The sequence below is a fragment of the Pocillopora damicornis genome, chromosome 8 (assembly GCF_964200805.1).
Source record: "Pocillopora damicornis chromosome 8, jaPocDami1.2, whole genome shotgun sequence".
Taxonomy (NCBI): Eukaryota; Metazoa; Cnidaria; class Anthozoa; order Scleractinia; family Pocilloporidae; genus Pocillopora; species Pocillopora damicornis.
Window position 1 is genome coordinate 24,323,785 of NC_142677.1, and position 27,966 is coordinate 24,351,750.

The 27,966-nt window shown below is 42.3% G+C and overlaps 3 protein-coding genes and 1 long non-coding RNA gene across 20 annotated transcripts; 3 read left to right on the top strand and 1 right to left on the bottom strand.

The window, feature by feature from the left end:
• The first annotated feature begins 3,313 nt into the window (after positions 1-3,313).
• LOC149041906 (uncharacterized) lies at positions 3,314-5,643 on the top strand. Its single transcript, XR_016179235.1, has 3 exons — positions 3,314-4,199; positions 4,883-4,983; positions 5,427-5,643. It is a non-coding gene; the product is annotated as an uncharacterized LOC149041906 (long non-coding RNA).
• Positions 5,644-8,326: 2,683 nt separating this feature from the next.
• On the top strand, positions 8,327-13,664 carry LOC149041907 (uncharacterized). Its single transcript, XM_089180599.1, has 7 exons — positions 8,327-9,505; positions 10,979-11,079; positions 11,201-11,415; positions 11,803-12,112; positions 12,250-12,342; positions 12,827-12,960; positions 13,135-13,664. The coding sequence occupies exons 1-7, from the start codon at positions 8,425-8,427 to the stop codon at positions 13,637-13,639; spliced, it is 2,439 nt and encodes an 812-aa protein (XP_089036725.1). The 5' UTR covers positions 8,327-8,424; the 3' UTR covers positions 13,640-13,664.
• Positions 13,665-14,855: 1,191 nt separating this feature from the next.
• On the top strand, positions 14,856-19,778 carry LOC149041908 (PDZ domain-containing protein GIPC3-like). 17 transcript variants are annotated; one of them, XR_016179227.1, is made up of 7 exons: positions 14,856-15,013; positions 15,133-15,512; positions 15,843-17,375; positions 17,902-17,962; positions 18,647-18,701; positions 19,041-19,113; positions 19,562-19,778. XR_016179227.1 is itself a non-coding variant. In XM_089180601.1 (3 exons), the coding sequence occupies exons 1-3, from the start codon at positions 14,997-14,999 to the stop codon at positions 17,955-17,957; spliced, it is 453 nt and encodes a 150-aa protein (XP_089036727.1). In that variant the 5' UTR covers positions 14,856-14,996; the 3' UTR covers positions 17,958-17,963. The 17 variants fall into 17 exon arrangements, 1 of the variants encoding a protein (XP_089036727.1); XR_016179228.1 differs by having other exon boundaries at positions 19,059-19,113; XR_016179231.1 differs by having other exon boundaries at positions 15,843-16,191.
• A 1,548-nt stretch (positions 19,779-21,326) lies between these two features.
• On the bottom strand, positions 21,327-27,252 carry LOC149041909 (uncharacterized). Its single transcript, XM_089180602.1, has 6 exons — positions 26,821-27,252; positions 26,448-26,513; positions 24,280-24,914; positions 23,587-24,005; positions 23,120-23,425; positions 21,327-22,739 (listed from the first exon to the last, which is right to left on the bottom strand). The coding sequence occupies exons 1-6, from the start codon at positions 26,949-26,951 to the stop codon at positions 21,999-22,001; spliced, it is 2,298 nt and encodes a 765-aa protein (XP_089036728.1). The 5' UTR covers positions 26,952-27,252; the 3' UTR covers positions 21,327-21,998.
• Positions 27,253-27,966: the final 714 nt, after the last annotated feature.

Sequence of the window (27,966 nt, forward strand, 5' to 3'; positions counted from 1 at the left end):
ATTTCCCGAAAGCATTTTTATCGTTAAAAGGAACACACACACACACACGAAAAAAAAAAAAAAAAGACTTTAAATTTGGACAAAACCAAATGCATGCTTATTGGTAGTAATAGGAAACGCGTAAATATAGTTTATCATTATTATTTATTATTATTTGATTGGCTAGTTGGCCGGCCATATCGGCCTAGCGCCAAATGTCCCCCCCTCCCCCCTCCCCCCCTCCCCAAGGCGCGCGCGCACGCGCATTAGGTGACTCGACTAGCTGGCCCTGCGACCTAGAGAGACATGTCTTTTCGTTTCGCCTCCACGAAATCGGAGGCAGTGGGAATATGGCATCACACACCTTCCATCCCCGAGGTTTCGAAGTTGCGATGTTGCTGTGTTCAAGGTAACCCTGTGCAAAGAATGATTCGTTGGGCGAGGAGAGCACTTATTTCGAGACTCTCTAGTGGCTGCATATATTATCTGAATTGAGTTCACTCCCACAACTTAACGAAGGCTTTTCGACTGCGGGCGAGTCGATTTCAACCTTCTTCTCTTTGCGCAATATTCGTTCGTTCGTTCGTTCGTTCGTTTGGAAGATTTCGCACCTCGTCTGCGAAGCCGCTTCGATTTCGACTCGATTCGTGGCGCACACGTGGACGAACGCGCGAGTGCAAAAAAACCAGCAGTCGATCGACTCTGAGAACGAAGCAACTCGCAAGAGAATCGAAAACCTTTTCCGTCCGTAGATTTTTCTCTCTGTTCGCAAATACAGGGCTTTCAGCCGCAGGGGACGAGCGTCCTCCTGACTCGAGCGACGAGCGAGTGTTTGTCTGTTTGTCTGTCTCTTTGTTTGTTTTGCCTGTTTGTACACGTCCAAGTTGGCAGTTAAAAACATAGTCTATTTTCCAAGGTTTCCAAGGAAGGTTTCTTCACTTCATGCCTGGGTCCTTATGTATATTATTCTGTTTTACAGAAAATAACAGTCGACTTGAGCAGGAAAACTCCAATCAGCCAAGAGGGGCCAGAAAAGAATTGTGCTTAGACATAGCAGTTACCTCCAGCTGGAAAATACAAGTAAGTACTGCCAAAGAATACTTAGTCAGTATATGGGAAGAATAGTATGCAACTGAATGATGCAAGTTTCAGCCAGTTGAGGGTTCTTACATTTTTTTATGGTGGTGCTAATGGTGTCTCAGTCAATTGCTAACTTAGTATTTAAGTACTAGTTGTGGTATTGATTATTTGACTTTCCCTAAATGCTTTTTTATTGGTGGAGCCAACGGAAAAAGTTTGTGAGGCCATGCTTTAAAAAAATGACAGGAAGGCCTTAAGAGCCTACTTAGATCTTTATGAAGATGGAGGGTTATTTTATTGGCAGTGACATGTAAAGATAGTTTGCCAGGGCCACTTACTAGGAGTAGATTTATAAGTTAAAAATACTACATTTGAGCTCAATTTTTACGCAGACATTATTCAGGTATGATGGAAATTTAAAAGCACGTTCTTGTCTCATTTATAAGCAATGCTATATACTTCACAGCTGTCAAATTTATTAAATTTTGTGTTCAGAATTACTTTTGGCCTTGATATTTTTAACATTATGTAACATTTAACATTGCATGACATTGTTTTTAACAAACAGTAAACTTTTTTGGTTTTGATCTGAGCTATTAAAAACATTGTGTTGTTTCCAAGGTTTCCAAGGAAGGTTTCTGCACTTCATGCCTGGGTCCTTATGTATATTATTCTGTTTTACAGAAAATAACAGTCGACTGGAGCAGGCAAACTCCAATCAGCCAAGAGGGGCCAGAAAAGAATTGTGCTTAGACATAGCAGTTACCTCCAGCTGGAAAATACAAGTAAGTACTGCCAAAGAATACTTAGTCAGTATATGGGAAGAATAGTATGCAACTGAATGATGCAAGTTTCAGCCAGTTGAGGGTTCTTACATCTTTTTATGGTGGTGCTAATGGTGTCTCAGTCAATTGCTAACTTAGTATTTAAGTACTAGTTGTGGTATTGATTATTTGACTTTCCCTAAATGCTTTTTTATTGGTGGAGCCAACGGAAAAAGTTTGTGAGGCCATGCTTTAAAAAAATGACAGGAAGGCCTTAAGAGCCTACTTAGATCTTTATGAAGATGGAGGGTTATTTTATTGGCAGTGACATGTAAAGATAGTTTGCCAGGGCCACTTACTAGGAGTAGATTTATAAGTTAAAAATACTACATTTGAGCTCAATTTTTACGCAGACATTATTCAGGTATGATGGAAATTTAAAAGCACGTTCTTGTCTCATTCATAAGCAATGCTATATACTTCACAGCTGTCAAATTTATTAAATTTTGTGTTCAGAATTACTTTTGGCCTTGATATTTTTAACATTATGTAACATTTAACATTGCATGACATTGTTTTTAACAAACAGTAAAATTTTTTGGTTTTGATCTGAGCAATTAAAAACATTGTGTTGTTTCCAAGGTTTCCAAGGAAGGTTTCTTCACTTCATGCCTGGGTCCTTATGTATATTATTCTGTTTTACAGAAAATAACAGTCAACTGGAGCAGGCAAACTCCAATCAGCCAAGAGGGGCCAGAAAAGAATTGTGCTTAGACATAGCAGTTACCTCCAGCTGGAAAATACAAGTAAGTACTGCCAAAGAATACTTAGTCAGTATATGGGAAGAATAGTATGCAACTGAATGATGCAAGTTTCAGCCAGTTGAGGGTTCTTACATTTTTTTATGGTGGTGCTAATGGTGTCTCAGTCAATTGCTAACTTAGTATTTAAGTACTAGTTGTGGTATTGATTATTTGACTTTCCCTAAATGCTTTTTTATTGGTGGAGCCAACGGAAAAAGTTTGTGAGGCCATGCTTTAAAAAAATGACAGGAAGGCCTTAAGAGCCTACTTAGATCTTTATGAAGATGGAGGGTTATTTTATTGGCAGTGACATGTAAAGATAGTTTGCCAGGGCCACTTACTAGGAGTAGATTTATAAGTTAAAAATACTACATTTGAGCTCAATTTTTACGCAGACATTATTCAGGTATGATGGAAATTTAAAAGCACGTTCTTGTCTCATTTATAAGCAATGCTATATACTTCACAGCTGTCAAATTTATTAAATTTTGTGTTCAGAATTACTTTTGGCCTTGATATTTTTAACATTATGTAACATTTAACATTGCATGACATTGTTTTTAACAAACAGTAAAATTTTTTGGTTTTGATCTGAGCTATTAAAAACATTGTGTTGTTTCCAAGGTTTCCAAGGAAGGTTTCTGCACTTCATGCCTGGGTCCTTATGTATATTATTCTGTTTTACAGAAAATAACAGTCGACTGGAGCAGGCAAACTCCAATCAGCCAAGAGGGGCCAGAAAAGAATTGTGCTTAGACATAGCAGTTACCTCCAGCTGGAAAATACAAGTAAGTACTGCCAAAGAATACTTAGTCAGTATATGGGAAGAATAGTATGCAACTGAATGATGCAAGTTTCAGCCAGTTGAGGGTTCTTACATCTTTTTATGGTGGTGCTAATGGTGTCTCAGTCAATTGCTAACTTAGTATTTAAGTACTAGTTGTGGTATTGATTATTTGACTTTCCCTAAATGCTTTTTTATTGGTGGAGCCAACGGAAAAAGTTTGTGAGGCCATGCTTTAAAAAAATGACAGGAAGGCCTTAAGAGCCTACTTAGATCTTTATGAAGATGGAGGGTTATTTTATTGGCAGTGACATGTAAAGATAGTTTGCCAGGGCCACTTACTAGGAGTAGATTTATAAGTTAAAAATACTACATTTGAGCTCAATTTTTACGCAGACATTATTCAGGTATGATGGAAATTTAAAAGCACGTTCTTGTCTCATTCATAAGCAATGCTATATACTTCACAGCTGTCAAATTTATTAAATTTTGTGTTCAGAATTACTTTTGGCCTTGATGTTTTTAACATTATGTAACATTTAACATTGCATAACATTGTTTTTAACAAACAGTAAACTTTTTTGGTTTTGATCTGAGCCATTAAAAACATTGTGTTGTTTCCAAGGTTTCCAAGGAAGGTTTCTTCACTTCATGCCTGGGTCCTCATGTATATTATTCTGTTTTACAGAAAATAACAGTCAACTGGAGCAGGCAAACTCCAATCAGCCAAGAGGGGCCAGAAAAGAATTGTGCTTAGACATAGCAGTTACCTCCAGCTGGAAAATACAAGTAAGTACTGCCAAAGAATACTTAGTCAGTATATGGGAAGAATAGTATGCAACTGAATGATGCAAGTTTCAGCCAGTTGAGGGTTCTTACATTTTTTTATGGTGGTGCTAATGGTGTCTCAGTCAATTGCTAACTTAGTATTTAAGTACTAGTTGTGGTATTGATTATTTGACTTTCCCTAAATGTTTTTTATTGGTGGAGCCAACGGAAAAAGTTTGTGAGGCCATGCTTTGAAAAAATGACAGGAAGGCCTTAAGAGCCTACTTAGATCTTTATGAAGATGGAGGGTTATTTTATTGGCAGTGACATGTAAAGATAGTTTGCCAGGGCCACTTACTAGGAGTAGATTTGTAAGTTAAAAATACTACATTTGAGCTCAATTTTTACGCAGACATTATTCAGGTATGATGGAAATTTAAAAGCACGTTCTTGTCTCATTCATAAGCAATGCTATATACTTCACAGCTGTCAAATTTATTAAATTTTGTGTTCAGAATTACTTTTGGCCTTGATGTTTTTAACATTATGTAACATTTAACATTGCATAACATTGTTTTTAACAAACAGTAAACTTTTTTGGTTTTGATCTGAGCAATTAAAAACATTGTGTTGTTTCCAAGGTTTCCAAGGAAGGTTTCTTCACTTCATGCCTGGGTCCTTATGTATATTATTCTGTTTTACAGAAAATAACAGTCAACTGGAGCAGGCAAACTCCAATCAGCCAAGAGGGGCCAGAAAAGAATTGTGCCTAGACATAGCAGTTACCTCCAGCTGGAAAATACAAGTAAGTACTGCCAAAGAATACTTAGTCAGTATATGGGAAGAATAGTATGCAACTGAATGATGCAAGTTTCAGCCAGTTGAGGGTTCTTACATTTTTTTATGGTGGTGCTAATGGTGTCTCAGTCAATTGCTAACTTAGTATTTAAGTACTAGTTGTGGTATTGATTATTTGACTTTCCCTAAATGTTTTTTATTGGTGGAGCCAACGGGAAAAGTTTGTGAGGCCATGCTTTAAAAAAATGACAGGAACCCTTGACATTAATTCATTCCTCCTTTGCAGCTGAATTTCATTCAGACACTTTGGATTGGTTATTATTGCTTCAAAAAGTGCAGGAGTTCAGTGTGAAGCTAGCTGGGGCTTTAAGGAATTTTCATACTTTTTGCTGTGCAATTTCATGTTTCTATCAGTGTCAACAGATGAGCAAAATTCTCTCTTTTCTTCAGTTGCAGCAGCTGACATGCAAGGGCAGGAACTGTGCTGGTGTGATGTAGCTATCAAGTGCCACCATCAAGGTTGAATGTGTGCAGGCAGTGATGACTGGAGATTTTTTCCCCCTCTAAACAATACTGCCTAACCGAATGGAGTAGACAAGAAAAGTTTTGACACATTCATTGGTATTGTTGTTGAAAATAAAGACTGGTGCCCAAATTTATATTCAAAGGAGTGTGTGGTTTTGTCCTTTGTCTTTGTGTAGGTAATTGGATGATCTCTAGCGATATTTGACCTAAATGCCTGCAGTGATATTTCGAAATTGTTATGCGTAGTCTCACCAGCTGTTAGGCCGGTGGCATTTGAGGCAATTTTGAAATATCGCCAGTGGTATTCATGCCAAACATCAGGTACAAATTATGCTGTTATTCGTCTCTACCGCTACCCGGGTTTAGTTTGTAATTTTCACATGTAGGTATTTGGCTTAAATTAAGCTGAAACACCACTGCTCTAAGCCAATCAAATCGCAGAAATGTCTCATGTGCTAGTATACGGGCATTAAAACCGGACAGTGCAACCTCGATGTATGAAACCCTTTCACTCCCAAGATCTGATTAGTAATTGTCCTTACTATCTGCCAGACAACTCTTACGATGTGAGTTCAAAGAATTTGGTATTGGCTCAACTACTAATCCCACGATCGATGTTCTTCTCCATTCTCGTCACCTGCCTGCTTGATATTGTATTCATACTGTAAGGAGAAGTTCTGTCTTGGTCACTTGTGGGAGTGGAGGGTTCATCATTCTACTGGGTTTTGACCTGTGGCCTTTATTTCATTTCGCCAATTTGACAGGCACGTTTTCTGTGATTTGAATTTCCTCTAGGAGTATTTCATTGTCCGAAGCTTTTTGATTTTGGCTCCAATAATTTTTTTTTAAATTTTGGAGCGCGGGCTCAACCCCAGTACCCCCTCGGTGTCGAAATGGAAACAGACAAAAGAGATGGCGAAGGTAGTGAGTAGTTGTTGTTTTTACTAGATATATCTAGTTTTGAGGTCCTCTTTGAAAACCATATCTTTTTTTCTGAAAGTTTCCTCAATAAAGATGATTATTATAACCACAAACAGACATACGCTATTATTATTATTATTATTATTATTATTATTATTATTATTATTATTTTTATTATTTGTGCTAGAGGTGCGCTGCGGCGCGACTCGTGTCGGCGTCACTTAGTGGTAAAGACATAATAATAATAATAATAATAATAATAATAATAAAGCCTTTATTTAAAGAGGGTGGCACTTAATAGCCAAAGGCTAATAAACTTGTGGCCCTCACAACTATTTACAATCTAAAATACTGTAAGCTAAAATATATATATATACAGTTAAAATATAAAATATGACAGGATTCAATTATAAGATAAAAAATAAATTATTAAATTACGAAATGATGCAAAAGTTGTTGTTCCTTAAAAATATTGGCAAACATGTTCTTTTTAAAACATGCTACAGAATTTAGTTTCCTAATTTCAATTGGTGTACTGTTCCACAGTCTTGTTGCCGAAACAGCGAAAGAGCGTCCTCCTGTTCATTTAGATAATTCGGCAAAGTCCCATTAATTCGCTTATACATTATTGTGCATTTATCAATCTTAGGTTGCTCATAAAACGGGATCCAACCTAGCTTGTTAAACAAAGCAACTGATGGTGTCATGCGATCGGCATGACAAATAACGCGTGCCGCTCTTTATCGCAATTTGCCCAAACAACGTTAGCGTAAGACATAACGGGGCGAATAATGCTATTATAAAACTGAAGTCGCTGTTTAAGGGGTAGACACGCTCGGATCTTACGCAATATTGCGATTCTAGAGGCCAACTTTTTACATACTTTCTCAACATGTTCATTAAATGACAATTTGCTGTCAATGTCTACGCCTAATAAGGTAGCACAATCCACATGGAGCAGATGGCTCGTTTTTATTGAATCGATTGTCGGTTAATTTGGTCGTTACTCAGAGTGATCGTAGATACGAACATAGTTGCAATGCTTGTCTGTTTGTTTACACTTGTCTGTTTGGTTTTGTAATCGGACCTTTCAGCGTCACCGCGCCCATATGCCAAAAGCGAGTTTGGCGTCCCCAACGGTCGCATTTTCGTTGATCGAAGCCCAGGGCACAGGCGGGACCGACAGGTGAGTTACCGGCTCTGTAACTGCGTTTTTCATCATTGAGAGAAAGTATGCAAACTGATCTTTCTTGTGGCATTTGTCGGAATTTTCGATGGATTCGAGATTTAAAGGCCAAAATCGTCTCGGATCGGACCTTTCAGCGTCACCGCGCGCATATGCCAAAAGCGAGTTTGGCGTCCCTAACGCTCGCATTTTCCTTTGTCGAAGCCCAGGGCACAGGCGGGACCGATAGGTGAGTTACCGGCTCTGTAACTCCGTTTTATCAGCATTGGGCGAGAGTATGCAAACTGATCTTTCTTGTGGCATTTGTCGGAATTTTCAATGGATTCGAGATTTAAAGGCCAAAATTGTCTCAGATGCGAGTGAACACCCAGCCAGCAAATTCTTGTCGTTTTGTTGTACCGAAACTTTTGTGCTTGAACGCCGTTTGTATCGTCTGTACCGTACCCAGTTTTTGTCTTTTTGTTTGCTGTTTTTTTTTTTTTTTCTTTCTTTTTTGGATTGACCCTGCTTTACTCGCAAGACGAGACATTCGCGTCAACGGTCAACTCTGGTCTGGTCTGGCTTGGTTAATGTTCAATCTCGACCCAAACACCTCGTTAACCGCGTCTCGAGATCTCACGAATTCGATTTTTAGGTGGCCGTAAGCATCAGTGATGGTAGTACCTAGACAACATCGCAAAGTCTTTTTGTTCTGTTTTAATTCGTGTTCATCTTATTTCATCTATTTTTTTTTTTTATTATTTTTTTTTTTTTTAAATTTTTTTCTTTTGAAAGTGGAATTTGGTAAGCGTGTGACTGTTGTGGAATACTGACACGATGAGCGATATCGAGGGGGGAGGTGAAGATCAAAGCTACGCTGACTGCTCGGTCGACGGCGACGACAGCCCCCGCTATCCGAGCCCGTCGGCCGAATCCATGGATAGTTGTTCTCTCGACTCTAGCGACCAGGAAGAAACTGATCCCGCCGGCGAGCCCACGCCCGCAGCAAGGCCAGAATCACCGCCACCCGTTGCAATAAACCTAGTATCGGACGACGAGGAGCGCGGAGAAGACGATGGTGGAGACGAAGCCCCACAAGAGCCTCCCGTGGCCGCCCTCTCTCCCAAGAGGGCATCCCACGCGCCGCGTCTAACAGATCTCCCGCCCGCAAACCCTAAGCAAAGGTCCAGGAAGAAGACCGCATCTCAACAACCGCCACCCGTTGCAATAAGCGCAGTAGTATCCGACGACGACGGTGACGAGCAGCTTCAACCAGGTGGTGGCGCAGAGGAAGCACCACGACAGCCTCCCGTAGCCGCCCTTTCTCCGAAGAGGGCGGCCTATCACGTGCCGCGTCTCACAGATCTCCCGCCGAAGCTGAAAAGGTCCAGGGAGAAAACCGCACGTCACCACGGTCAACACGTGCTCGCGGCAACAAGGCCGCAACTAGCGCCGCCCGTCACCACCGGCATACCCCACGCCCACGACGACCAGCAGCACGGAGACGATCGTGTGGAGGAAACCTTACCACAGCCTCCGAAGAGGGTGGCGCATCACGTGCCGCCTCTTACAGACTTCCCACCACATCTGCAAAGGTTCCCGAAGGCGGCCACATCTCATCACGGTCAACCCATGCCCGCCGCACGGCTGGAAATACCGCCACCCGTCACAACGAGCACACCCGATCGTGAGGAGAAGCCAGGGCATGATCGTGCCGAGGAAACCCCACAGCAGGTTCCCGTAGCCCCCCTTCCTCCCAAGAGGTCGGCCTACGCGCTGCGCCTCACAGATCTCCCACCAGATCTGCAATGGTTCATGCAGGAGACCAAGTCTTTTTTCACAAGGCCTCATGCGCTGGAGAGGCACGGACAGATGCTCGCCGCGAGCACGTTCGACAAAGCCTTGGAACGCATCCTGTGTGAGTATGGCGGCTCCGCATTTTACATTATTTGCTAGTTGCATCGCTCGTGGCATTTTCGGTGATGGAGCACACAAAAAAAAAACAAAAAAACAAAAAAACAAAAAAAACAAAAAAAAAAAAAGAAGAGAAAGAAAGGCAAACCAGATAAGCAAACAGAGGAATGGAACGCGCTCCAATTTTCTGGTCCTCTTTTCATGTTTCTCGGCCATCTATCCTCAGGTTAATAACGTTAGATCTGCCCCACAGGGGATTCCCTGTGGGGTGCCTCAAGGTTCTATTCTTGGTCCCTTATTTTTTATCCTGTATGTTAATGATTTGAACAATGCTTCCCTGCTTGATGCAATCTTGTTTGCTGATGATACAAACTTATTTATCTCCCATAATGACCCTGTTTACCTAATTAACACATTAAATAGAGAATTAAACAAATTGTCAACCTGGTTTGCAGCAAAGCGGCTCTCCTTGAATTTAGCCAAGACTAATTTTATGGTATTCAAGCCTTGGCAAAAGAAGCAATCCTTTGAATTTCAAGTTTTCATAAACGAGCAGCCTATTCTTCGTGTTTCTGAGACCATGTTTTTGGGTGTTTTATTAGATGACAATTTGACCTGGAAATCGCATATATCCTTAACAGCAAATAAATTATCCAAATCTATAGGTATTATTCATAAATCTAGGTTTTTTCTCTCTACTCACTCCCTTCGTACTTTATACAATTCTATGATCCTTCCATATTTGTATTATTGCAATTCAGCTTGGGCTGGTACCTATAAGTCAAACCTTCAAAGAATTGTAACCTTACAGAAACGTGCGTTAAGAATAGTAAGCAATTCTACATACATTGCCCATACTGGCCCTATTTTAAAGGAACTTAAACTCTTAAAATTTCATGATATCCATTCGTTTCAATTAGGTACTTTTATGTTTTCATTCGAGAACTCTACACTCCCTTCCAAATTCAATAACTTTTTTTTACTGAATAGTCAAATCCACAATTATAATACTAGGAATGCTCAGTCCTTCCGTTTGCCACTGTGCAGAACGAACACCAGGAAGTTTTCAATTTACTTTCAAGGTCCAAACTTTTATAATTCGTTAAATTCTGACATAACCAGTTCTCCCTCCTCCCCTTTTTTTAAAAGAAAGCTTAAGGAATTTCTTCTCTCTAAGTATTAGCTTCTGTAAGGCAGTAATTCTTAACTAACTTACTTAATATGCGTGTGCGTGTGTGTGTGTGTGTGTACGTGTGCGCGGTCAAAGTTAATTACCATAAGTCCATATTGTAATTCTAATATAAGATTAGTTATTTTAAGTGAGAAAGCCTGACTTGTTATAAGCCTCGTGGTTTCTTTCAGGTTTTCTCGCCATTTATTTTCTGTCATCAATTTTCTTCATTTTTTTTTTTTTTTTCCATGTGTAAATGTCGTATATGGCAAATAAATATTGTATATTGTATATTGTATATTGTAGGTTATCTTGGATACGTTCAGCGAATCCGGCCCGGAGAGTCGCCTTCAGTCCAAGACTTCCATCGCGGGGATCTTATCGAAGGATACCTAGACTATCTGAAGGTGGGTATCGAGGTTGTTTTAGAACGTTGCACGTTGCAACGACAACGACAGATGATTGTAGATTATCATTTGATCTGCTAAAAGACATTTACGACACGTTGCCATCTCGTCTCTACATCAGGAGGAGAGGAACTTGAGTCCTGCGACCCTAAGCGTGCACGCGAGCAGTCTGCTGTACCCACTGAAGTATTGCTATCGGGGATTGGGGCCACAATTCGAAGGTATCCGCATTATCTCCCAGCTCAGAAGAACGGCCACTGTACTTCAGAAGCAGGGGGATCTGGAGAGGGCGACCGCAGTCGAAGATCTCAAAGCGCAAAGCAAGTGGCTGGATTGGTAAGTGTGCTAGTTAGTTAGTGTAAAACAAAACAGAAACAAAACAAAACGGAAACAAAACGGAAACAAAACGTGTCTGTCTTTTAAACATCTTGGATGATCAATCGGGAAAAGGTAAAAAATTTAAAAATAGTCAGAATCGTGTTTTGTGAACGCTTGTCCTCGAGGTCTACAGTTCCTGCCTGCCTGCCTGCCTGCCTGCCTGCCTGCCTGCCTGCCTGCCTGCCTGCCTGCCTGCCTGCCTGCCTGCCTGCCTGCCCTTTTGAGTAGACGACTGCATTCAGAGTTGAAATGCTTGAAAATAAATGCAAGAAGTACAGTTTCAATTTGTAGGAATGAATCGTTTCTAAAGATATTAAAGAACACTGGTCCCCGCTTTCTCTTAAGGGAACAAGTCCTCCTAGCTAGGGAAGCCCAGCGGTGCCGGTTTGAATTGGCCAAGGGCAGACAGCAACGCGCTCAGGAGGCCCGCGACCTGCTGCTTTTGTCACTGTACACCCACCTCCCGCCCAGCAGGGGCCTAGAAATCAGGACGATGGAGTTGGTCTTGGAAAGCCAACTGGAAGAACCGTTTCAGAAAGCGCACTATCGTGACAGAAACGTGGCCTTGATCAAGACAGATGGCGACGGCATCGTGCTACACCTCGGAAGGTTCAAAACCTGCAAGCAGAGCGGGCCTGAAACTATTCCCATACAGGTAATTCTTGTCACGACTGAACGACTGACACGAGCAGAGTACGGAAATTAACAAGAGTTCTGAGCACACTTTAATAACAGTCTCTCTCTCTCTCTCTCTCTCTCTCTCTCTCTCTCTCTCTCTCTCTCTCCCCGCAGGCAGACAGCCAACTCTGCAGGCTGTTCATACAGTTTGTATCAGAATTCAGAAAGGTGCTTAATCCGACGCTGTGCAGCAACTACCTGTTTCTGGTAAGTATAGGGTTCCCCGTCTTATAGCCAGCTAGCTAGCGCGGGCTAAAATTGCCGGGCTCGGCAAGGCAAAATTGTCCAACTCATGCCGTCGCCGGGTGAAGTAGCACTCGCTTGAAACTAGCTAACTGGTTAGGGATTTTTGGGCCGAAGAGGACTCTTTGAAAACACTGGCCGTGGGTCACAGTCACCACAGGCCCTGGTTGTTCAAAGCTGGGTTAAAGTAACCCGGGGTTAGTGTGAAATTTGATTTCAGGTCTGAAAACTTTAAGAGAAAATTCAGTTCAAATCTTTTTGCTTGCAATTTGATCATTGCATGTTCTAAAAAGAATAGTGAAAACTTTCCCCAAAAGACTTTTGAACAAAGAAATAAAGAAAGCTGGATTAAAATTTAACCCTGGGTTAGAGCTAATCGGCCTTTGAACAACTGGGCCCACTGCTGTGCAGCAGCAGATCATTTTGACTCTGACCTATTTCATTTCAGAATTCCAAGGGTGCACCGTACTCGAGCACGTCGTTCACAACACGTTTACAGAAAATGTTCGAACTCCTGACCGGAAGCAAGGTGGCGGTATGCGGACTAAGGTCATCTTTCGTAACCTGGGCATATTCCCAGAGGTAGGTCGACATGGCTATTGAACTGCAAGTCACGTCCTTCCTTCCTTCCTTCCTTCCTTCGTTCGTTCCCCGCGAATTTTGGAATCTGTTGCTTTAAAACGCCGGCATAGCCACATCGCTGATAACCGTTTGATACGTTTTTCTTTTTGTCGTTCTCCCTCTGTCTATCTGCAGCGGATGCGACGATCAGATGAAAGACAGCCTTGCTGCTTGTCTCCGGCACTCCCGAGAGCAGGCCCAGCACACTTACGACCGACGCACGGCAAACCAGAAGAAGACCCCGGCATTAGATCTGGCCAGGCGCAAGGCCGAAGAAGAGGAGCTTGTGGCCGGGCCCATGACCAGGTCTCTCCAGCTGCCAGAGATCTCGGAGCCGGAGATCGACGTGGGCGACTTTGTGGGACTCGTGGCCGAGGACAGCACCCTACAGAAGCCTTCGATTTTCCTGGGGCGTGTTCAAGCTTTCCTGCCGGAAGGCCAAGCCCTCCTTCTATGGTACAGGCACACCGGAGGTTCTAACTATGCCCCAGACTTGGACGGTGAGCAGTGGGTGGAGTCGAGAGAGTCGCTAGTCGCTGTGAAGGTGGCTGCTGCCAAAGGCAGTCCCTACGCCATGCGACTGCTGACCAGCGTGCGCGAGATACACAAGGCAGTCATGGGCGGGGAGCGGGGATCCTGACCTCAAAAAAAAAAAAAGGACAAAGCAAAAGGACAAAGAGGAGAAAAAAAAAAACAGAACGAGAACTCTAAGAAGATCCCTTTTCTTCGCTATTGTTGTTGGACTTTTGGAAGCCGCCAGAGAGATTTCTAGCTGTCAGATAAATAATAAAAAGTGTGTGAATTTGAATTTGTCTGGCTTTTGCTGTTCTGTTCGGTCCTGTCCTGTTTTCTTGCTTTCTTGTTTTCTTGTTTTCTTGTTTTGATTTTGTTTTTGTTTTTTTTTGCACCCGGAATTATTTCATTTGAAGCCGTCCGTCACAAAAGCAACACACCCGACAGGCAAAAACCGGCCACGAATGGTGATTTTTCCCCGATTCAAACTTGCCCACGCACGTCCGGGCCGATTCGGACTTGCCCGCACACGAATTAATTATTTGCCCACAGCTCGCGCGTCGAAACATGTGACGGTTCAAAGGGAACTTTGATAAATATGGATCAATGATATCGAAAGGAGGTAGACTAAATGATGAACAGTTAGAGCTAAATGTTAACGGAACAGCCATTAAATCATATAATTCTATTCTAAGTTATTGGGTGTAAATATTGATGATAATTTACATTTTTCTGATCGCGTAAGTAACATCTGTTAAAAAAAAAAAAAAATTAAAAAAAAAAAGAAAAAAAAAGGAAGCAGTCAAAGGCTGGGTGTAACTAATAGATTAAGGAAGTTAATCCCAGCCAAGGCTAAATTACAACTTTTTAAGGCTGCTATTCTGCCTTATTTAACTTACTGTGGTACTGTATGGAATTGTTGCAAAGCTAGTGATTCTAGAAAAGTAGAGAGGGTACAAGAACGTCAATCTTAAATATTTTAAATACTATCAAGATCATATTATTGTAATTATTATCATCTTATTATCTCATCATATGAAGGTTATCATCTTATTATACAGGGTGGGGTATTATAAACGTGGGGTCTACTATTTTCGGGGTAGGGTAGTTTTATATGGGAAGAGCTCTTTTATCATATTCCAATAAATTTTTAACGCATAGTTTTATATAGATCAGATGAGTTTAGTTTAGGTGTGCTTACCTAGTGGGAAACTGCTATCTTATTTGACACGTAAATAAAGCTTATGATGATTTTATTTATTATTATTTGATTGGCTAGTTGGCCGGCCATCTCGGCCTAGCGCCAAATGTCCCCCCCTCCCCCCTCCCCCCCTCCCCAAGGCGCGCGCGCACGCGCATTAGGTGACTCGACTAGCTAGCCCTGCGAGCTAGACAGACATGTCTTTTCGTTTCGCCTCCACGAAATCGGAGGCAGTGGGAATGTGGCATCACACACCTTCCATCCCCGAGGTTTCGAAGTTGCGATGTTGCTGTGTTCAAGGTAACCCTGTGCAAAGAATGATTCGTTGGGCGAGGAGAGCACTTATTTCGAGACTCTCTAGTGGCTGTATACATTATCTGAATTGAGTTGACCTGAGAATTTACATTTCTTTCCATCAGATCTTGTCTTATGTCCACGCTAACTGCATGCGGAATGGTCACGGAAGGGTTACTCGGAGGGCAAACTGGAGCTGATGGCTTCACGTCTGCACCTGTTAAAGGAGAACGCAAAACTGTGACAGTGTCTAAAGCAGGCCCATCCTTGGGTCTTCACATAACAAATGATAGTTCGGGTTGTGCACTCATCGAAGGTATCGATCCAGGAAGCATTGCGCACGAAGCTCCCGGGATCTGCGTCGGAGATCGTATAGTAGCTATAAACGGCACGACTGTCGTCGGTACCGGGCACCGTGATGTAGCTGCTATGATAGCATGGGTTCCGGTCGGAGGGATAGTCGTCTTTGGGTTGATCGAGCCTGAGAGAGAGCAGCTCAGCTCCGGTAAGTCAGCTATCATCTATTATCTATTATGACAGAGTTACAATCTGCCATGCCATATATTCTAACTGCTGATAAGTCAAATGCTCTCACTGTAAGTGAATGGAACATTGACACGGCATCCAAAGGGACCTCTTTTGTCGTGAAAAAATACAAGATCGATCGTGGTAACAGTTCAGAAACAATAATTTGCGTTCTGGTTGCTGAATAAAGTCATGCCGATGGCACTCTGCTCTTTGTTCGAAGCCTTTGCAGACCATTTGACTTTCTCGCTGTAGTGAGAAGTAATGTGGCTCTCCGATCCTCTTTTCTTTTTTTTTTTTCCCCCCTCAGCCCAGACACTCACTGGTAGTTACTGAAGAGTAAGACACTGAGTCTCCAATCCAAGTGATTCTGCTATGGCCGTTGCCAGATGAAGAATTTGCAGATTTCCAGTTCCCAGTTGATTTTATATTTGACATTCGGGGTGCAGTGTCGGATGGTAGAAGTGGAAGGTTGAAATTGTTATCAGTTTTTTTGAAAACGCGTCACTTACTCCTTGACGAAAGTCCAAAGTGTTTTGTTTCACCGACACAGGTTGTCTGAATGTTGTCTGCATGAGCATGAAAATAATGCAAGTGCAATGAACCTTTTCTTTTGGGTTTGGCCACCTTGTTGAAATCTCTCGATTCTTTCTTTACGAGTGAGTATTGAGATTACTGGTTTGGCCAGCTTGTTTAAATTTTCTCAATTCTTTACAAGTGTAGATTGTAGAGGCTAGCTAGCTAGCTAGCTAGCTAGCTGCATGGGCTGCTAACTAGATGTAGAAATCTGGGAAGGTTCTTCCTTGGCCAATTCTGAGGCTTTAACCCTTTTTTGACTCCCAAGAGTGATTCACATGTAACTTCTCCCTGTAATTAATATCTAAACATTATCTGGCAGACAGGTCAGGAGAAAACTCAACCTTATCGAGTAGAAGTGGTGATCTTGATCTAACACCAAATTCTTGTCACTTATTTACAATTATGTGGCAGCCAATCAGATCTTGGGAGTCAAAGGCCGGTTAAAGCAAGAGATTTTAAGACTTTTTGTAAGAATGTCCTCAGAGTTTTGTGTGGGAACTAGTTGCTTGGGGTTGACACTTGATGTGTTGGGTTTTTTTTTTTTTTTTGCTTGCTTAGGGTTAGACAGTGCAATGCAACTTTTATATTTAACCCTTCAACTCCAACCAACACAGAAGTGAGTGACCGACACAGAGTTTCTCCTTACATCATCCACACAATATCGACCATCTAGGTGACGAGAAGAGAGAAAAATGTGGATTTTGTGGATAATTAGTGGATCTAATACTAAATTCTCCGGACTCACATGATAAGAATTGTATGGTTGGCAGTCAAAAGAATTACAAGTTTGATCTGGGAGTTAAAGGGTTAATTCATGGTTCGTTCATATCTGTTTGTTAAATAGATTCGTCCAATAATAAAAATGATGATGTATCGTGTACCTAAGTACCTCCTAGATATTGTACTGATGTCTGTATTTATTTTGCACACAACTTTTTTAAATTGGTGAGAAACAACTTTCATCTACCTACTGATTCATCGGATGATCTGCATCAGGGTTACTCTCTCTCTCTCTCACGGTGGGTGGCATCCAAAAAAAGAAAGAAAGAAAGACCCGAGAGGTCTCCGCTTGAGTGTTTTGCATGCCAAAAGAGTCAGTGTCTTGCTGTGCCATTTCATTTCATTTCACCCTCAAACTGCCAGAGGTGATCGACATGTGACTTCTCCCGGCCCGAGGACCAAGTCATGCACATTCCTCCAGTGAAGTACAAATCCAATCCTTGCCTGGGAAAGTGGCTATATATATATATATATGTATATCAAGGTAACCACTTGTGCCTGATATGTCTGATGATTCTCACCACCTGTTTGCTGAATAATGTATGGATATTATAGGGAGTTATATAGTGTCAAACACTAACAGGAGTTCAAGGGTTAACCCTTTAGCTCCCATATCAAATTTGCACCTCTCCTCACTGTCAACCATACAATCCTTTTGATGGTAGCTACTTGGTAGAATTTAGTATGGCATCAACCAATGGTCCCCAAATTGAGATGATGTTCTGGATTCTCAGCACTCATCCTGTTGATGCTGTATTGATATCGTTAGGAGTACAAATTAGAACAGTTTTGCAATGATGATGCCCAAAACAACCCTCTACCTGTGGTAAGAGGGCAGGCTTTCCTTTCTTCATTTCCAGAATTACTGGCCAGGGGTTAAATGCATGAAATGCAATCTGAATAATAATAATAATAATAATAATAATAATAATAATAATAATGATGATATTACATGTTTCAAATCAAAAATGTCAATGCTAATTTTTGACCCCTGCTTTTCTTTCCTCTAGGCCAACCAAGGACCAAGTCCTGTACAGGCACCTGCACCTGCAAATCCACCCAGTGACTGAGGTATGAATAACAATCAATTGTTCCCAAAGTGCACCACTGAAAACAGACCATTGAAAGAAAAAACATCCTTCTACTACCTGCTGGTCTATGTCCCTCCTTGACCTCTGCACAAACAGTGCCCTGCCTTTCCCCTGGCAAGCCCCGCTGCTCGCTTTGCGACGCGCGCTAGCGCTGGTGGAGCCTGTGGCTCCGGCCTCAACAGTTTGCCCTCACCAACCGGCCAGCGGTCTAGGAACGACAGCCCCTCAAAGTTTCACCTCTGCAGCTACAACTTGTGAGCATTTCTTCCACTCTCCTGCACTGACCATTCCATCGCCTCTCTCTCTCTCTACCTCTTCTCTCCACTGCCTATTGGCATTGTTGGCAGAAATTTCATGTTTTTAGCAATCTCATTTAATAATAGTAGAAATGATAATACCAATATCCAATATCCAATATCCAATATCCAATATACAATATACAATGTGCAATATCAAGCAGACAAGTGATGAGATCAAAGAAAAATAGAAATGAAGGGAACTTAAGCTGATCCAATAGAAAATTCTCCAAGCCAACGTCACCAGAACTGTATGGCTGACAGTAAGGAGAATTACTATGGAGATCTTGGGAGGGAGTGAAAGGCTTCATTAAAAGGAGGCTGTAAATTGAATGTCAATGTGAATTTTCCTGCTTTCCTGCCTGTAGGGGAAACAAGGACCAAGTGAAGTACAAATTGAATCCTTCCCTGGGAAAAAAAAAGGTCAGTCAATTCATAAAATCAAATCCGTGAGAATAATGATTGATCACCCACTCCGAGATAATATTATTATTGTTATCTGTCAGCCATTTGAAATGACAGGGCTTGCACAGGAATGAAATTCCCTTCAAACCAGATTGCACCTGTACGTCCCTTACCACTTGAGTGTAACCCTTTAGCTCCCAGATCAAATTTGCACCTCTCCTCACTGTCAACCATACAATCCTTATGATGGTAGTTCCTTGGTAGAATTTAGTATGGCATCAACCAATGGTCCCCAAATTGAGATGATGTTCTGGATTCTCAGCACTCACCCTGTTCATATTGTATTTATATCGTTAGGAAAAATTCTCTCTCCAGGTCATTTGCGGTAGTGAAAGGGTTATTAAGAGCTGTCACATCGCCTCGCCTGCAGGTAAATATGGTCAATGACATTACTAGATTTCTGGATTATACCATCCATTTACCCGTCTACGTAACATTTCCCCCACTGAACACACAAGAGGCTGTCGTTCCCCTGACAGGCCATGATCACCATTGCGCTACGCGCGCAGGCCTTCTGGGCACCTGGGGCTACCACCTCAACAGTCTGCCGCAGGCCTGCGACCAGCGCTATGGAAATGACAGCCATCAGAAACTTTTAACTCCGTCCATCATTATCACATCAACCCTTGACATTAATTCATTCCTCCTTTGCAGCTGAATTTCATTCAGACACTTTGGATTGGTTATTATTGCTTCAAAAAGTGCAGGAATTCAGTGTGAAGCTAGCTCTGGCCTTAAGGAATTGTCATACTTTTTGCTGTGCAATTTCATGTTTCTATCAGTGTCAACAGATGAGCAAAATTCTCTCTTTTCTTCAGTTGCAGCAGCTGACATGCAAGGGCAGGAACTGTGCTGGTGTGATGTAGCTATCAAGTGCCACCATCAAGGTTGAATGTGTGCAGGCAGTGATGACTGGAGATTTTTTCCCCCTCTAAACAATACTGCCTAACCGAATGGAGTAGACAAGAAAAGTTTTGACACATTCATTGGTATTGTTGTTGAAAATAAAGACTGGTGCCCAAATTTATATTCAAAGGAGTGTGTGCTTTTGTCCTTTGTCTTTGTGTAGGTAATTGGATGATCTCTAGTGATATTTGACCTAAATGCCTGCAGTGATATTTCGAAATTGTTATGCGTAGTCTCACCAGCTGTTAGGCCGGTGGCATTTGAGGCAATTTTGAAATATCACCAGTGGTATTCATGCCAAACATCAGGTACAAATTATGCTGTTATTCGTCTCTACCGCTACCCGGGTTTAGTTTGTAATTTTCACATGTAGGTATTTGGCTTAAATTAAGCTGAAACACCACTGCTCTAAGCCAATCAAATCGCAGAAATGTCTCATGTGCTAGTATACGGGCATTAAAACCGGACAGTGCAACCTCGATGTATGAAACCCTTTCACTCCCAAGATCTGATTAGTAATTGTCCTTACTATCTGCCAGACAACTCTTATGATGTGAGTTCAAAGAATTTGGTATTGGCTCAACTACTAATCCCATGATCGATGTTCTTCTCCATTCTCGTCACCTGCCTGCTTGATATTGTATTCATACTGTAAGGAGAAGTTCTGTCTTGGTCACTTGTGGGAGTGGAGGGTTCATATTTATTTCATTTCGCCAATTTGACAGGCACGTTTTCTGTGATTTGAATTTGCTCTAGGAGTATTTCATTGTCCGAAGCTTTTTGATTTTGGCTCCAATAATTTTTTTTTAAATTTTGGAGCGCGGGCTCAACTCTATGCATACACCCCAGTACCCCCTCGGTGTCGAAATGGAAACAGACAAAACAGATGGCGAAGGTAGTGAGTAGATGTCAAGGACTTTCAGTCTAAGACTCGTAGAACCAACCTTCTGAGGCTTATTCTGCTCGGTAAACGGAGAGTATTTTCCCGACGATCGGTCCATTTTCTAAAGGGAGGTCGCAAGTGCCTGTCAAATATCCCAGGCATTTTTGCTTCGTTTTGTGTACTTTGGTAGAAACTCGTACGTCGAAGGAACGCGCTTTAAAAGTGTATGAATCCAGAGCTACACATATTTACAGTTGAGGGTGACAAACTGAACGGATGTACCCAGTCGTTTGGCGTACTGTTGGACCCTAACCCTAACCCTAACCCTAACCCTAACCCTAAACCCTAACCCTAACCCTAACCCTAACCCTAACCCTAACCCTAACCCTAACCCTAACCCTAAGCCTATAATGCACTGCTTTTCTTAACGAGGATCTATTTTCATTTCAATATGGAGGGCGAAATTTGGCAAAGTGCCCCAAAGAGAGATCTCGGACTGACAATTGGAAAAAGAGGTTGAATTTGTCTGTTCAGAGTTTTGTCGGCAGTCTAATTGTTGTTCAATTCCTTTCTCTGAACTGCAAACCTCTTTAGTGAAATGAAGGTGAAAACAAAAGACCATTTTATCGCAATTGGTTGACAGCTTGGTAAGGAAAGCTGCATTTATAGCGATCGTGGTGACTAGAGTTAAAGGAGACACTTTTGAATGTTCTCATCTTTGTGGGCACAGCGACCTGCTTCCCTTTTGTGGCGGTTATTAAAAATAACTTATTATAGCAGAGAACGAGTACACATTTTCTCAACCATCAACTCAATTTTATTTTAAATGTGTTGAATTCCAAAATGAACAGGCTGGTCAAATTTCAAAATCGAGCTAAACTATCTGTCACCTTTGTCACAGAAAAAAATTAGTTTGCTCACAAAAACACGACCGCCTTAGCTTGAATATTATCATCAACAGCTTGTGAGGAACTTAAAAAAAAAAAAATCTTGCAAACACAACATTTACGGAACACACTGGCCTGTGTTGAACTCTGAAATGAACATGCTGGTTGAATTTCAAAATCGAGTAAAACCATCTCACCACTGTCACAGAAAAGACCAATTTCCTCAGAAAAACACCACTGCCCTAGCTTGAATATTTATCCACAGTTTGCGACAGACTTTGACATTGATCATCTTGTTATAAAATTGACTGAAACCACCTCTCACGATTGTCGCAAAAAAAACATTCATTTCTTCAGAACACACTGGCCTGTGTTGAACTCTAAAATGAACATGCAACCTGGTTGAATTTCAAAATTGAGTAAAACCATTGTCACAGAAAAAACTAATGTCCTCATAGCTTGAATATCTATCCACAGTCTGTGAGAGACGTTGACATTGATCATCTCGAACTCCAAAATGAACATCCAAGTGAAAAGCTTACAGTCTGACTGAAAATTTGTTTTACAGTTAGGTACCTCCTATTGGAAGACAGTCCTGTCGATCTCTTCTTCTTCAGTGGGATCTTCTGGCTGGAGAAACCACAGCCACCTGTTGTTACTGTCTGGTATGCACCTTCGACGTATATACATGAGTGCTGCGATCTGGCTATGGTGGTCGCTGTGATGGCCAATGGCGCTGGCTATTTTAGACAAGTTGCACCATACGTCTCCCCAGCCTCTTTGTAAGAGAAGGTGTTGGAGACGTGGACGGAGCATGACCAGCATTCCAGCGTTGGCTATATATCGCAATCTGGTGGCACTACAACTCAGGATGTCCTCCAGGGCCTTGCAAAGCAGGATCCTCCTATCTTCAGGGATCTGTCCGCCGTTCAAACATTGTGCGATCAGGGGTGCAAATTCCAACATGGCAGCCAGCCGTCCGTTTCTTTTCAAGCCCAGCGCAGTGATTGTGGGTTGGTCCAGCTTGTTTACGAGCATGCAAATGGAGCAGGTTGGATTCTGACATTTGGTTCTCACGTCGGCCATATCTCCCCCCCCTTCCTGGCACAGGCAGTACGGGCAGCTCTGATCCTCTTCATCCTGGGAGTCTCTCACGACCGGCTCTCCCAGGCAAGTGCAGTCGGCCCCAGTGGCTGTCCAGACGTCGCGGACTCTCTGCCTCGCTATTCTGGTACGTTCCTCTGTGTAGACCCTGAGAGCTGCAGATTGTCTAGCCTGCTGTAAGGCTTGCGTGTCTGAAGATCTGGCCTGCTGTTCTGCCTAGGGAGAGAAAAAAAAAGCAACAGGTGAGGTAGGTACCTCCACTAATAATAATAATAATAATAATAATAATAATGATAATAAAATTAATAATAATAATAATAAAGCATGCTTCGTGCAAGTAGTGAAAATTAAAAAATTTAAAATGGGGTGAAAATTTTTTAACTTACAATTGGTTCATTCTCAATTTCCCCCTGCCCCTCTAAAAGGTCAAAATTAAATGTAGGTTAAAAGTTTTTGACAAAGATTGAGTCTCAATTTCCTCTGTCTCCTGGCCCCAACTATTCAGCAAATGCCAATCTAATATTTTTGAAGTTAGCACCTATCAAATCATTTTGTCAGTCAATGTGCAGTTATTTATTTTTTAAATTTCAGTTCACCTGTGGTGGGTTGCAAGGTTGGTTTCCTTGCAGGAACTTTTGCAGTCTGTCCAAAGACTCTCTGTTGGGTATGCGTGTGGCTATGATTCCCGGCAGTGCTAGCAGACGCTGCCGGGGATCTGGTGGTACTTCCTGCTGCACTTCTTGGTCCCTCGGTCTTTGCTCAGCTACTGGCCCTTCTGTAGACACCTGGGATGCTCGGGTGCTGGCACGTCTGGGCGTCGCCTGCTTTCTTCGTCTGACCAAGCCGGAGCTGCCGCTGGGTCTTCGTGTGGGTGTCGCTTCTGCAGCTGTGACTCGCAGAGCCTGTTATAAAAGGGTGAGATATATCTAGTTGGTCATCTAAAACAAGGCCCTGCATGATGAAGAGGATCTTTAAATGCGTGTGTTATGGTCATCTGGAGTAATGGGTTCTAAGCTCGTCTACTGACTGACTGACTCGCTCTTAATCACAGGAGAGACCCTACCTGAGTCGTTGTCTGCACAGACACGTAACACTGCAGCAGATTTTCTATGTGCCTTGTCACGGTTTCAGTGTGCTCTGGGGTTCCTCGGGCGGGAAGTGGGTCTAGCTCCTCTTCAGCGTCCCACCCGACGGAGAGTTCTGACTCATCCGAACTGCTGTCCTCCCCATGGTCTGGAGCAGAGGCTATCACCAGATCCCAGTGGGAAGAGCTGGCCAGTCTGAGCCCCTTTGTCTGTTCGGCTTCCAGGGGCGTCATGGTCAGGAAGTCCACTCCAAATCGAAGCATCATTTCCACCAGACGTGCAGGCTTGTCTTTCTTGCCCGCATATCTGATTGCTGTCATTCGCGCGAGCATCAGTTCTGTCACGGTGAGTCCCAGACCTCGTATCATTTCTTTTGACATGAAAGCAGCCACGTCACCTGCAAGAGAGTCGATGTCAATTGCATGTCCTGAGCACTAGCCCTTCACAAGAACAAATCACTTTGTACCAAAGGTAATCAGAGGAACTGCATTGAGAACACAAGATGTAATAAGTGAGTCTTCCAAAACTGTCCCAAGCTTGAATTTTCTTTGGTGCTAGCAGAGTTATCATTTTTACCTCACAATGGAATACTACTACTACTGTTTTTGTTTGTTTGTTGGTTTTTTTTTTTTTAAAGAAAAAAAAATTGTTAAGAAATGTTTTCAAGTTACCTGGAGACACGCTTCGAATTCCCTGGTTCGAAATGCGTGCTGCCACCGTGATATTGCCGGGCAAGATTCCTCTGTGTGTGTCCGTGATGAGACGACGAGGGAAACCATGTGTAAACTGGGCAGAGACATCGCTCCAGTGGGGGGCATTCAAGATCATGACGTTCCCAAAGAGGTCAAGGCGTACCAAATTCAAGTTGCGGTCGAATGCCTCGTTGCCACATCTCAGACTCCCATCCAAGGCCTCTCCCGTGGTTAGAAACATATCCTCCTTGGACAGTTCATTTCTTCTTTCTTGTGAGTGGTCTGACTCCTGCCGCTGTGTGCTGCACCATTCCTCTCTACTCTGTACATAGCGTGAACAATAATCTCTACATGTCTGCAGGTCTTCAAATACCACTTCTCCAGCTTGGTCCTCAGCAAAAAGCCCTGCGGGCAAACGCAAGCTGTCATACAGGAACAGATTGAAGTTGAACCGCATTCTATCTTCCAACGATACCGCCAGGCCAGACGGGAAATATGGTGCAACAAGGACCGGTGCCACATTCCTGCTTGTGGATGGCTGGTTGTCTAAGGCCACATGCAGCATTGGTGAGTCCCGGGGTTGTGTTTCATCATCAATGAACGAGCTTGAAGGGCTAGGAAAAAAAGGGAAAAACAAAGCATGAAAAAAATTGAAAAAACATGAATTGCCTTGCTCAAGAGCTACTTCTGTTTCCTTTTGTGAACGTGGGTGAATCCTTGTTTACATTTTTTGCCTCGTCATCATCATCATCTCACGAAGAAATAAGATGAAATTTTTGAATATGGAAAGAGCATATGAACCATTTCAGTTATCTCTGACAATCTGAGCCCCATCGATAGATAACAAACAGTTTCCCAGGAATTCTCTTTTCAAAACCCCAAAATTTACAGGGAATGCATGAGCTCGTTGATGTTTTGCCTGCAAGTGATTTTGCAGTTTTTTTTTTTACTTGTGGCCAATTTCTTTGTGACTGATTGCAAGGAGTCGAAACCTAAACAAACTGCATAATTCAACCAGCTCTTTTCATTTTTGAACATGACTGGTATACACAGCTACATCTCCTACGGGTTCACCGGCATGCTAATGGGCAAAAATGTAAACAGGGACGTCACGATCGATCGACCATTCTAACCAATTTGTACTCTTTGGTATACAATCTCAAGTTCTCCAGTCGAGTACTACAAAAGTTGTAGAGTATTTTATTTTGCCCTGTTCCTTGCACAGCAGTTCTCACTTTTATGTGCTCCATTCATCAGATAGAGTGGACAAACCCAAGGCACATGTCAAGTGCAATCTGTTTCCTGGGTAAGTTTGAGCAATTTGGTTGGAATTTTGCAGTAGCCTGATGGCTAATCTGATGTAACACCACCGAAACTATCTTTGGCCGAGTTGAAATTTAATTCGACAATATTGAGCACATGCCTTTTTGAGAACTACTGGGGCATGGATTATAATTATATTAACAAGGCTACAATAATAATAGTAATAATAATAATAATAGTAATAATCAAAGTAGTAGTAATAATGATAATAGCATTAAGAAGAATAACAATAATTCTGATGATGATCTTCAACCAGAGCAGTAGATGCCCTTCAAAATCTGCAGCCAACTAATACCCCATTCACACCAGCAAAACATGTTTTGTTAAACTGGTTTTCATTGAATGAAAATTATAAACAGAGAACTGAAAAACTTGATTTTCCATTGGATTCAAGTACTAGCTAACTTGTATTTCCAATGTGCTACATTCAAGTCAAAAATATTCGGTTAAATAGTTTCTATGAAGAAAAAAAAAATTAAACTGTGTTTAACAAAACAACTTTTAAACATGTTTAAGCTTTGGTGTGAATGGGGCATAATTTGGTTTCGGTGTTCAAGAAATATTGTGGCAAGATTAAAAAATACCAGTAACTGGGGAGAAAACACTTATGTACTATTATCCTGGTCAACTCCCAGGGAAAGGGGCACGCCTTCCATGATTCGAGCATATAAAAGGGCATGGTTGATCGTGTTTTCTTCTGAATTTTGGAAACCTTTGCCAGAAATAAAGGAATAGACCAACAGACATTCTCTGTCCCAATAAGTGACTCTGGGGGAGTAGATAGAATCTAACATGTGCCCACTAAGTCAAATTTAATATCATACCTTTCCTCGCTTGGATCTTCCTCGTCTTGAACGGGAACGGGAACGGGAACGGGATCAAGACGGGAACTGCAATGCGAAAGAGAGTCGTCGCTAAGTACACCAAGTAAAAATCAAGCGTGTATAGTACCATGCCGACAATGTATAGTACAAACGCACAGTACAAAACAACAAAGACAAGAACTAAGAAAGAAGAGGCAGAGACGACCGCAAATAAAACAGCTTCCAAATGAATACAATGAATGCAATGATTGCCTACTGGTCATTTCACTGGGTGCGGTTCACCTCGGGGAACAATAACAAAAAAAACAAAAACAAAAACCAACAAAAAAGTAAACAGAACAGAGCACCATGTGTATTTTAGCGCGTTACCGACCTGCGACTTTCCGCAGCTTGTGTTTCTATAAACTCCCAACCCCTTGCTCTTTTGGAACGTTTCCTTCTGGGCGGCATGTTGAACGACCTTAACTGTGTGAGTTCATATGGGGAATGAGCTGAGAATCTCATCTGGGACGTGTTTAAAGACAGGACCAGCAAGAGGAGGGCGTGCTTAGGGTTCGTGAGTGTTATTTTCGACGAGGTCACGCAGATATTTAGGATCAAAGTTTAGGACCCTCGAGCGAATTCCAGCAAGCTAAAACAGAAAAGAGAGAAGCTACGAACACTCGAGGACGATTATTTGATGAGAGATTGAAAATCGACGATGTATTAGGTCAGGTGTCGTGACTTATTCACTTCAACAAACGACGCGCTCGCCATTCCTCGCGTTTCGTGCCTACATCACAACATGGCTGCAAGTTTCCAAAAATGGCACCGGAAGTGAAGGTCTCTATTGTGTTCGCGCAGGTTCTGCGCGTACACAATAAATGATTGATAGCCCTGGCCACTTCCTGCCTTCCCAGGTACGTGACTTCTTACACACGACGTGACTCGAACTGAAAGCAATGCGTGGGAACTAGCGCGTCTCTCCCCTTGTACTTTGGTCAACGTGGGACGGCAAGGAATTAATTCAATGAAAATTTCACCCCGTCGACTTCCAAAGAGAATGAATTTTGCGTCCGATGGACGGAAAGTTCTTCAAATATATTGCGCGTAGAGCTGATCACTACTATACGTTTTTATTTCCCGAAAGCATTTTTATCGTTAAAAGGAACACACACACACACGAAAAAAAAAAAAAAAAGACTTTAAATTTGGACAAAACCAAATGCATGCTTATTGGTAGTAATAGGAAACGCGTAAATATAGTTTATCATTATTATTTATTATTATTTGATTGGCTAGTTGGCCGGCCATATCGGCCTAGCGCCAAATGTCCCCCCCTCCCCCCTCCCCCCCTCCCCAAGGCGCGCGCGCACGCGCATTAGGTGACTCGACTAGCTGGCCCTGCGACCTAGAGAGACATGTCTTTTCGTTTCGCCTCCACGAAATCGGAGGCAGTGGGAATATGGCATCACACACCTTCCATCCCCGAGGTTTCGAAGTTGCGATGTTGCTGTGTTCAAGGTAACCCTGTGCAAAG